Source organism: Jaculus jaculus, chromosome 8 (genome assembly GCF_020740685.1).
Source record: "Jaculus jaculus isolate mJacJac1 chromosome 8, mJacJac1.mat.Y.cur, whole genome shotgun sequence".
Taxonomy (NCBI): domain Eukaryota; kingdom Metazoa; phylum Chordata; class Mammalia; order Rodentia; family Dipodidae; genus Jaculus; species Jaculus jaculus.
Genome location: NC_059109.1, coordinates 54,821,304 through 54,833,440, shown reverse-complemented (window position 1 = coordinate 54,833,440; position 12,137 = coordinate 54,821,304). Strand labels below are relative to the sequence as shown.

General features: G+C 46.4%; 1 protein-coding gene across 1 annotated transcript; it reads left to right on the top strand.

The window, feature by feature from the left end:
• Positions 1 to 6,520: 6,520 nt before the first annotated feature.
• LOC101614403 (protein AAR2 homolog) lies at positions 6,521 to 7,732 on the top strand. Its single transcript, XM_045156992.1, is given in 3 exon segments — positions 6,521 to 6,745; positions 6,748 to 6,765; positions 6,768 to 7,732. Coding segments are annotated over 3 exon segments (1,164 nt in total). The 5' UTR covers positions 6,521 to 6,564.
• The last annotated feature ends 4,405 nt before the right edge of the window (positions 7,733 to 12,137 follow it).

The window sequence follows — 12,137 nt, the reverse complement described above, 5'->3', positions numbered from 1 at the left end:
AAATATTTGTGGGTTATCCAACTGATAGAGGCCTAATCTCTAGAATCTACAAAGAACTCAAAAATCTAAACAGTAAGAAGTTAAACACCCCACTCACAAAATGGGGCAAAAAGCTGAACAGGCAGTTCACAGAGGAAGAAACACAAATGGCAAACACACATGTAAGAAAATGTTCATCATCCCTAATCATCAGAGAAATGAAAATTAAAACAACTATGAGATTCCACCTTACCCCAATAAGGATAGCAAACATCAAAAAATCAAACGAAAATAAATGCTGGCGAGGATGTGGAGAAGTAGTAACACTCATCCACTGTTGGTGGGAATGTAGGATGGTACAACCACGTTGGAAAGCAATATGGAGACTCCTGAAAAAGCTGACTATAGAGATACCAACAGGCCCAGTTATTCCCTTACTGGGCATCTACCCTAAAACCTTCAAACCACAGGCCAGAGAGATTTGCTCAACCATGTTTGTAGTGGCACAATTCGTAATAGCTAAGAGCTGGAATCAATCCAGATGTCCATCACTAGAAGAATGGATAACTAAGATGTGGTATATCTACACAATGGAATTCTATACAGCAGTAAGAAAAAATGACACAAAGAAATTTGAGGAAAAATGGTTGAGCCTAGAACAGATCATTCTCAGGGAACTTACCCAATCACAGAAAAAAAAAATCGCCACATAGTCTCACTCATCTATAGCACCTAACCTTAATATACCCAAGATACCTTACATACCCAGTAAGCATCTCATGGACCAGACACTAGGATGGAGAGGGAAGGAGAGGAGGGCATCAAAGGGGTGGGAAATACTAATCTAGACCCAAACGGCAATGGTACCATAAAATTCTACTTCCTAAAAGGCAGACCAAATGGCTGAATCTTCACCAGGCCCTTACAGGAAACACCTGAACCACAAGACACTGGAGAGGTTAGGATCAAGTCTAAACTAAATCTACATCTTCCCTCCCCCTCCCCCTCTCTCTCATTCTCTCTCTCTCTCTCTCTCTCTCATTCTCTCTCTCTCTCTCTCTCTCTCTCCTCTCTAACTCTTGTATATTAGTTATCTTTTTCCACATTTTCTTAGTGGGCACTGACCTCTAACTCCCAGTACCAGCATGGGGCTATCATCCACAATGAGCTTTTGATCAGAGAAACCTACAAGGTTTCCTAAAAGAATGACAGATTTCTGTTAGAGTACTTGATGACCCACCAAAGGCCAGTGGTAAGACCCTATTGCTGAAGACTCCATATGCACCTGACACGTAAAATGGAATGGCATGGCTGGAGGCCAGGAGAGAGTCAGTCACCAGAAAGTCAGCATGTCTAGTGCTAGAAGGTGCTACATGGGCAACTGGGGGAAATAACCAATATCTGTCCAAGCAACTCATGGTCTAACCTACTTAGCAACAAATAACCTGTCATGATGCTCACACAAGTGCAATAGTAGTACACAGCCATGGTGGGGAACCAACTGCTCTTGATTTGGCTAACTGACCCCCTCAGTGGTGCGGGACTCATAGCTGGAGCTGGGAAACAAGTCAGAACCATATCCAAACATAAGCCCATTCTCCAATATCAAGCTACCATCAATCATGGGGTACAGAGGGCCTACACCTATTAAACTCTCTATTAAAAAAGTAAGGGTTATCTCATTTGTCCTGGTGCTAATTCACTCTCCATTGGAGATTCTGCTTCTCTTTTTCAGATAGATGCAGATCCTAAGGAGAGAGCCACCCCATCATACCTCAAAAAGGCCCCGACTAAAACGAAGGAAAATGGGCAAAAACAAGCAAGGGTGCTGTTTTCCTGATGAACCAGATACCAGCACAAGGGTGAAGGAGACCAACATAGAGAAAAATCAACTCCTACCAAATCAGAGAGCAGAGCCTCAGAGGCCCCCAACACCTCAGCACTGAAGCAGACCAAAAATGAACCCAGCATGGCTCAGGGAAATTTTGTGGAAGAGGGGGCAGAAAGAATGTCAGAGCCACATGTTGGGTCATGATATGCAGAGACATTTATTGTACCAATAACTGTGGGCTAACTCCACAATGCATGACCCATATACATCAACAAGAAGGGGCCATTGGGGAGGGGGTAGATCACAGATGAGCCTAATAATGATACCAAACTGCCTGTATTTGCTGAATAGAAAACTAATTAAAAAATTTTTTTTAATAAAATAAAATAGTCACTGAAGAAAAAAAAAAACCTAAGAGGGTTTGAACAATTCATGTGAAATCAACATTTTTGGAAAGCAGCATGCATCCAAAAGCCATAGATTGTTACTAGAAAATTTTCAGTGTCAGGGATAGGATGTCTTCCAGTAGGTTACTGGCCAGGTAAGTCCCTGGTGCCCCCAAAACATTACAGGGCATTGCCAAGGTCCTTAGTTTCCCATCAGGAATAGATGATAAGACCCTATTGCTGAAGACTCCACACACTTGGGCTGCAAGGTCACTAAGAAATTCTGCTGGAGCTGAGCTGATAACCTCCTCCATGTAGACCAGCTGACAGAAAGCTGGAAAAAACTACACTGCATGCAGTTCCATGTGAGGGAGAAAAGTCATCAGTGGAGATAAACGTGGACATTGCAAGCCTTAAATTTGGCTAGCCAGGCCAAATGAGCAAACAAGTGCAATAGTAGCATTTCTGTTATGGGCTGCCCTCTAATTGGACTGGAGGCCTGTTCCATGGGAGGGAATACATGCTGATACTGAAAACCCAGCAAGGGGAAGTCATGAGCCCTAGGCGTTTAATGTCTGCTGGTGTCTGGCTAAATGTATGCTCGCCAAACTTCCCAGTAACCACTTCTGTTAATGTTGTTATCCATATATTTATGCTATTCTCACTTTTGCACGGGGAGGGGGGGTTGAGGTAGGGTTTCACTCTAGCTCAGGACCTGGAATTCACTGTAGTCTCAAGGTGGCATCAAACTCATGGCGATCCTCCTACCTCTGCTTCCCAAGTGCTGGGATTAAAGGTGTGCGCCACCACGCCCAGTTCACTCTCACTTTTGGTTAGAGAATCTTCTCTTTTCAGATGGCGGTGCCTTGGAGATGACTCAAGTCTTCATAGTGCTGAGAAGAAGTGACAGAGGAGTGCTCAGCACTGAAATGTCTCTTTCACACCTTCCAAGGCTCAGGGTCCATTGTGGAAGAGGTGGTGGAAAGAATATAAGAGCCAAACGAAGGGTAGGACTCCTTACGATGTACCCTTCCAGACACCAAATGAGCTGGATATCCATGACCTTGCAGTGCCTGACACTACCTACACAAGACTGTCATAAGAATTATGAAATTAGGAAAAGAGCATGGCATCAAAATAAAAGAGACTGATTGAGAGGGGGAAGGATTATGATGGAGAGTGGAGTTTCAAAGGGGAAAGTGGAGGAGGGGAGAGAATTACAATGGGATATTGTCTTGTTGTCTATAATTATTGATGTTGTCAATAAAAATGAAAGAGGGACTGGAGAGATTGCTCAGTGGTTAAGACACTTGCCTGAAAAGCCTTATAACAAGAATTCAATTCCCCAGGACCCACATAAAGCCAAATGCACAAAGTGGCTCATGCATCTGGGGTTCATTTGCAGTGGCTGGAGGCCCTGGCACACCCATTTTCTCTATCTGTCACTCTTCTATCTCTCTCTGCTCGCAAATAAGTAACAAAAACTTTCTTTAGGGCTGGAGGGATGGCTTAGTAGTGACAGCATCTGTCTACAAAGGCAAAGGACCCAGGTTTGATTCCCCAAGACCCACATAAGCCAGATGCACAAGGGGGCACATGCATCTGGAGTTCATTTGCAGTGGCTGGAGCCCTGGCACACCCATTCTCTCTCTTTCTCCCTGTCTTTCTCCCTCTTTCTCTCTGTCAAATAAATAAATAAATAATAATTTTTAAAAACTTCCTTAAAGGGCTGGAGAGATGGCTTAGCGGTTAAGCACTCGCCTATGAAGCCTATGGACCCTGGTTCGAGGCTCGGTTCCCCAGGTCCCACGTGAGCCAGATGCACAAGGGGGCGCACGCGTCTGGAGTTCGTTTGCAGAGGCTGGAGGCCCTGGTGCGCCCATTCTCTCTCTCTCCCTCTATCTGTCTTTCTCTCTGTGTCTGTTGCTCTCAAATAAATAAATAAAAAATGAACAAAAAAAAATTAAAAAAAAAAAAAACTTCCTTAAAAAAAAAAAGCAGAAAGAGGGGCCAGGGAAATGGCTTAGTGGTTAAGGCATTAGCCTGCGAAGCCTAAGGGCTCTGGGTCAATTCCCCAGGACCCATGTAAGCCAGATGCACAAGGGGACGCATGCACCTGGAGGTCGTTTACAGTGGCTAGAGGCCCTGGTGCATCCATTCTCTCTACCTGTGTCTCTCCCTCTCTCTCAAATAAATAAATGAAATATATTTTTTAAAACAGCAGAGAGATGCTCTAGGAAGTGGAGAGAAAACATTTCTAACCTGTTATGAGTTACTGAGGAAAAGAATAAGATGTACCCAAGTGTGGGCACAGGTTCTTCAAAGGAAGGTCACACTTGTGTGCCATTTTAATAGGCATAAGTAGGAGTGGCTCTCCTTAAATCTCTAAAAGTTGCTAGTAAACCACTTCTTCCTTTTCTCTAACATTATTCAAACAGTGTAACTTGTAATGAGGTTAAAAGTTAAAGAAATCCTCCTAATAAACAAAGTTTATGGGGATTTCTGTCCCAGACCTTGGAAGGAGAGGGGAATGCTAAAGATTTAGTGTATTATTTCAGAGGGCCATGAAGTCTATCAGTGGTGTTCAAAGTCTGAAATTCTATCATTTTTCAGCAGGAAAAGCAGATGAGATCTCAGGGTCAGAGCCTGTACCTCTCTTCCCATGCCATTACAGTTTTTGTCCTACCTCACTGCAACTGTATTGTCTTCAGTGACAATCTTAAAAATAAAAAAATGTAAGAGTGTGATTGAGTGTGTGTGTGTTTGTTTGTGTGTGTGTGTGTGTGTGTGTGTGTGTGTATTTAGGTATACCAGGGCCTTTTTGTCATTATAAATGAACACAATGAACACTAGATGCTCTTGCTACTTTTTGTTGGGGGTGCTGGTGTTTTTGTTTTTTTGAGGTAGGGTCTCACTGTAGCCCAAACTGACCTGGAACTCACTATGTAGTCTCAAGGCGGCCTCGAACTCACAGAAACCCTTCTACCTGTACCTCTTCAGTGCTGGAATTAGAGGCATGAGCCAGCATGCCCAGCTTTTTGCCCCTCTTTTGCATCCAGCTTTGCATGGGTGGTTTGGGAACTGAAACTGGGCTAGCAGGCTTTGCAGACAAGCTCTTTCAACCACTGCGCCATCTTCCCAGGCCCAGGGGTGGAGTCTTACCATCTAGTTCTGGCATGCAACCAACAGCAGTGCCAATAGCCTTTATGGTTTTATTGTGCCTCTGGGGCCTCTCTGGCCAACAGTACATAAGGAGGTAGCCAATCTCTAGCATTGTGAGTCTAACGGCTGCATGGCTTTAAAAGTGCTTTTTCCCACCCACACAGAGTGCCTTTTGCATTTAAACCTTTAGCAGTTCTAACAACCCATTTTTTTTTCCCTCTTAATTGTAAGGGATTGTAAGGCAAGTGTAAACATCATTGTAGCTGATTGCTCTCAGCCCAGTTCTGCATGACAGTGTGTGTGAATTGAGTGTCCTTGTCACTGCCAATCCTCTGTGAGCATCCACACAATATTGGATTGGCTAGGACCCTTGACAATGACTCTATCTGCTACTCACTTATAAGGAAATGCTTGCTGAGTCCACCCAGGTGAAGGCATATTCACACTCTCGCTGACAGGCAAAGGCCCTATATCTGCCTGGCCCTTATGAGGCTTGCATTTGTTCCATCACTGTGTCTATCCCTCGAGGCTATAATCAGGAACGGTTTTCACATGAATGCACAGCATGCTGAATGTTGGAACATTTTATGCGAATGATGGTGGATTTAGCTATTTTCTAATGTGCATTGTCACTCTTGTGCCCAGACTTTACATGAATCTAATGAGCAGCCTCTAGTACTCTGGTAAGGGCATCTACTCTTTTATTTCATTTAAATTAAATGTATTTGTGTGTGTGTGTGTGTGTGTGTGTGTGTGTGTGTGTGTGTGTATGAGTGTGCACACATGCACAGGCATGCATGGGTGCCAGGGCCTCTTGCTGCTGCAAAGGAACCTCTGTTCAGCTTTATGTGAGTGGTTTGGGAATTGAACCTGTGCTGGCACGCTTTGCAAGCAAGCGCTGTTTGTTAACTCCTAAGCCATCTCCCTAGCCTCTGCTTTTTGATTTTTGGGGGGACTCAGTGGACCATGGGTTCTAATTCCTATTAAACCCTACTGTACATTTCCTCTCTCCTCTTCCCTAAGAGGCCAGCCTAGAATCTATTGGTTCTCCTCTCACTGGGTCATCCATTAAAACTCTGAACACAGACTGCTCCCTTCCGGGGCCAAAGCGACCAAACTCCCGGTGCGTTTCCGCGGTCCGGGATCGTGAGGCGAGGAGAAGACAAGGAAGAAGAATCCTCCTTTTGAGTACGCACCACTGGCCGCATGGCTTCTGTGCAGATGGATCCTGAGCTAGCCAAGCACCTCTTCTTTGAAGGGGCCACTGTGGTCATCTTGAGCATGCCCAGAGGGACAGAGTTTGGCACTGATTACAACTCCTGGGAGGTGGGGCCCAAGTTCCGGGGCGTGAAGATGATCCCCCCAGGCATCCACTTCCTGCACTACAGCTAGTGGACAAGGCCGGGCCGGGGAAGTGGGTCCTCGGATGGGCTTCTTTCTTAGCCTGAAGCAGCGGGGGCTGACAGTCCTGCGCTGGAATGTGGTCCAGGAGCAGATCGACTTGATTCCAGCTCCAGAGGCTGAAATAGAAGATATGAAGGCCAATCTCCAGGAGCTGGACCAGTTTCTGGGACCTTACCCATATGCCACACGCAAGAAATGGGTATCACTCACCAGCCTCATCACCGAGGCCACCGCGGAGAAGCTACAACCAGAGAGCCGGCAGATCTGTGCCTTCTCAGATGTGCTACCGGTTCTTTCCATGAAACGCACCAAGGACAGGGTGGGCCAGAACCGACCCGTCTGTGGCACTGAGTGCAAAAGCTACCAGGAGGGCTTGGCCAGGCTGCCCGAGATGAAGCCCAGAGCTGGAACAGAGATCCGCTTGTCCGAGCTGCCCACTCAGATGTTCCCCGCAGGTTCCACACCAGCAGAGATAACCAGGCACAGCATGGACCTGAGCTATGCCCTTGAGACTGTGCTCAGCAAGCAGTTCCCTGGCAGCCCCCAGGGTGTGCTTGGTGAACTCCAGTTTGCCTTTGTGTGCTTCCTGCTGGGCAATGTGTACGAGGCATTTGAGCACTGGAAGCGACTGCTGAGCCTCCTGTGCCGGTCAGAGGAGGCCATGGGGAAGCACCACAGCCTTTACTTCGGCCTCATCTCCATCCTATACCACCAGCTGGGTGAGATCCCTGCTGACTTCTTTGTGGACACTGTCTCCCAAGACAGCTTCCTCACCAGTACTCTACAGGCCTTCTTTTCCTCCACCTGCAGCGTTGCTGTGGATGCCAACTTGGGGAAGAAAGCTGAAAAGTTCCAAGCCCATCTGACCAAGAAGTTCCGGTGGGACTTTGCTCCAGAGCCGGATGGCTGTGCCCCAGTGGCAGTGGAGCTTCCAGAGGGCATCGAGATTTGGCTAACTGAGAATGCTTAATCTATGAGAGGCCCCTTCCCACGCAGCTCTGACCCTGCCTCTCCTTTCATCCCATCCTATCCCGGGGCCCTCCAGAGCAGACATCCTGCCGGGTTCTGCAAAGCTGGAGTCAGAATTCTCTCTTTGCCAGTAAGCATGTTCCTTCTTTTCAAAGGGGCCTGACCCTGGTGCTAACCTGGCTGAATTTCAGACAAAGGCTCTTGCAAAAGCTGCAGGAAAACCAGCCCGAGCAGCAGACAAAGAACCTTAAGTCCCAGAGAACTGGTTGCTTCCATGGGATGATTTTAAAAAATAAGGAACTTTGGACTGTTCCAGGACATGAGGTGTTAGTTGTTAAATGTAAGGTCATAGGGGACAGAAAACAAGCCAGCGAGCCTTCAGGAGCCCACACTAGGAAAGGGTAGTGAGGAAGACAGCAGATCAAATCTGACAAGTCAGTATTGGCTTCCTCCCCAGAATCCCAGCTCTTCTCTGGGGTCCCCAGTGGCTACTCTCCCGATTAGGCCCTGGCCCCAGGGACCCTGCCGATGCTGTCACCTCCCATCCGGTCTGAGGCTTCACACCCTGAAGTGGAACTTGGCAGCCCTGCCACGTGTCCCCATTTCTTACCAAATGCACCGTGACTTTCTGGTGACCCGAAGATTCAGCAACAAAGGAAAAGTTTTTGTCCCATGCTTACTTCTTAGGCCCTATTGAAGTTTGGAGACTATTCTTCAGAACCATGAAGATGACCTGGTCATCCTAATCTTCCCAGGCTTGCTGTAGAGCTGTCAACAATGCCGTGACATTTCTGGTGTCCTGGAAGTTCTGAGGGCACACCGTTGTGCTATGTGAGCAGAGTTCTGTCTCAAGATGATTGAACAGGCCCTCCACCTTGACTTCAGGCTGTGTGCTGTGCTCTTGAATCCCAGTGCCATCCTCTTCTCAAGGCTGGAGCTCCCAGCAGGTCTCTGAATGACAGTCCCTGCTGGTTAAGACTTTCCATTCCTCTTGTTTCCTTGGAGATGTTTTTCCAGGAGCACAATGTACATTAAAGTCTTTGAGTTGAGATTAAAAAAAAACAAAACTTTGAACACAGCCCAACTGTCCATGCGGGGTGACCACAGCCACACTGCTCTGAACTCAGCCCACTGGCTACACTGTCCCTCTCCCTTCACCAGCCCCATGGTATCTATGTTCCCTTGTGTTGTTGTAGCCACCCTTTCCTGTCTAGTGCCTTGACTTGTGCCATCCAAGTACCAGGCATCTATGGATTCAGGTGGTAACCCTTTCAGCACTTTGACTTGGCTGTTGGCTCAACGAGGCTTGTGAGGACAGTGGTTCCAACACAGACTGCCTGGCACTGGTGAGCAGGCTTGCAGATACCACCCTACATTGTTGCAGGTATGCATGCCACCTTGTAGAGTTTCAGTTTATCCCATTTCTGGAAAAGGCTTGGCCAAAAGACCTTTCATCCGTCTCTTCCTTGGATGAGCTGTTTTCACTGTTACTCAGGTAGACCCAGTGATGGATGCTACCTCTTGCAATGCTCTCTATTTTGAAACAGTTTGCTTAGGTTGTTTCTGCCATGGCTCTCAAATATAGCCTCCTCAGCTTCTTATGACTTCTAACTGGAAGGAGCATTGGTATATTAGGAGGTATAACTGTTTACAAGTATATATACAAATACATGTATGAATAATAAGTGTATATATTATTATATTACACATACACACACATATATATACACAAGTATCTTTGTTTTCCCCAAAACCTCTTGAGCCTTTCTGTCCTGCCCCCACATGGCATCCCTCTTTGACAAATTATACAAAAGGTGAGTAAGTTGGGCAAGGTAAGCTATGGGGACTCTCTGAACCCAGCCCACTGGCTACGCTTTCCCTCTCCTCTCACCAGCCCCATGGTATCTATGTTTCCTTGTGTTGCTGTAGCCCAGAAGTTCCAAGGACATTTGTAGCTGTTTCACCTTCATAGGTACAGGCAGGTATAAGATATCTTTTCCTTTTTTCTTTTCTTGAACTCATGGTGATCCTCCTACATCAGCCACCCGAGTGATGGGATTAAAGACATGCCCACTACACTGGGCAAGATTTTTTTCTTTTTCTATTTCTTTTTTCTTTTTTTTAATTGGTTTTCAAGGTAGAGTCTCGCTCTAGCTCAGGCTGACATGGAATTCTCAGGATGGCCTCCACCTCAGCAATCCCTCTATCTCTGCCTCCTGAGTGCTGGGATTAAAGGCATGTGCCACCACACCCGGCTGCAAGATTTTTTCAATAACCTTAGCAAGTGTACTCATCTTACCCAACCACAATACCACCCAAAATTTTACTGCTGTGCCTGGTCCTTGCCGCTTGTGGAAGTTGATCACCCACCCTCATTCCGTTAGGTACATTTGTATGCCTGTCATATGGTTTTCCAAACCTGTAAAACACTCAAAATATTAGTACCTATGTGATGAACCCTTTCTACAGAAAGAGGACAGGGTCTTGGAAGGCTCACCACTGTCTGTTCCAAACAAGTGCCAACTGGCCTCCAGAGGCAGCAGCTAAAGGGATACCGAAGGAAAATTCGTTTAATATTTATTTATTTAATTATTTGACACAGAGATAGAGAGGGAAACAGAGAGAGAGGAAGAGGGAATGGGTATGCCAGGAACTCCTGCCACTGAAAACTCCAGACATATGTGCCACTTTGTACATCCAGCTTTATGTGGGTACTGGAGAATTGAACCAGACTATCAGGCTTTGCAAGCAAGTACTTTTAACCACTGCCTCCAGCCTCTAAAGTAAAATTGTAGTAAGGCCCAATGCAGTATGTGAAAATTCTTTCACTTCTACCACTTGTTTCATCAAAAGATCAACACTGGGCTGAAGAAATGGCTTCGCGGTTAAAGCGCTTGCCTGAAATGCCTAAGGACCCATGTTTGCCAGACCAACAAAGGTGAGGCGAGTGCAAGGTCGCACATGCCCACTAGGTGGCACCAGCATCTGCAGTTTGATTGCAGTAGCTGAGGCTCTGGTATGCCAATTCTCTCTCTAAAACAAAAAATAAAATAAAATAAAAAGATTAACACTGAGGATAGCAGGATGGCTAACCCTCTATGATTCATAGTGATTTTCCATGAACCATTCCATGTCTTTGCCCTAGGGTGCTCAGGCTGCTCAGCCTGGCCCAGGGCTAAAGGCAAGTGAGGGCATCCTCTAGTCTTTGGTGGCTGCTGCTCAGTCTGACTTTCTTAAGTCTGACAGGCTCTGGGCTGAGCTGAAGCTGCAGCCACTGCTATTGGCCACACCTGGTTATCAAGAGGGCCCCGAGCTGGGCAAACAATGTCCATCTCCAGGGAAGAAATGTGCACAGTGTACTTGAGGAAGAAAACTGCCCACCCCTAGGTAAAGCTTACTCCTTTCGAATTTCTTTCTTTTTTTTATTTTCATGCACACATGTGTCTGTGTGTTTGTGTGTGTGCACACATGCACCAAGGCCTCTTCCAGACACTTGTACCACTTTTATTTAATTTTTTTTTATTATTTAAGAGAGTGAGAGAGAGACAGAGAGAATGGGTGCACCAGGGCCTCCAGCCACTGCAACAAACTCCAGACACATGCGCTACCTTGTGCATCTGGCTTATGTGGGTCCTAGGGAATTGAACCGGGGTCCTTTGGCTTTGCAGGCAAATGCCTTAACCACTAAGCAATCCCTCCAATCCAAGCTTACTCCTTTTTACCTTTTCTGTCTTATCCCCATTTCCATCTACTGCTTCCCATTGCTACTGATACTTTAGGGAATTTCTGTGAATTAAGGTGCACTTGTCTATGGCACTCAGCAAAGCCCAAGTATTGGGCACACTATGGGAGGGTGGTGCAGAAATCAATCCATTTTTTTGTGTGTGGTAGGGTCCAACTCTATCCCAGGCTGACCTAGAATTCAATGTGTTGTCTCAGGGTGGCCTCAAACTCATGGTGGTCCTCCTACCTCTGCCTCCTGAGTGCTGGGACTAACGGCGTGTGCCACCATGGCCAGCTCAATCCATAAGTTGATGTGGGGCCTCCAGTTGCCACACATGATCCTAACTTGTAAATAATCTTGGCCACCCTATCAGAGGAATGGCTGGAGTGGAGTGGAGCCCTTCTTGCTCCGCTGTGTGTGTGTGTGTGTGTGTGTGTGTGTGTAAGAGACCACTAGTACCCTCCTGTTCCTGTTTCCTGCTTTCCCTTTCCCCAACACCCCTTCAACCATAAGAAACATAACATTTCTATCTCACTTCTTTTATCCAGTTTACCCAACCAAGTCCGAGACTGATGCAGTGGACACTAGCCATATGTCTTCCTTTTGTAATTCTTCCTTGACACAACCCTCTGACCTACTATTACACACACCAGTGGCCTTACTACCTCTGTGGAAGGTTGTC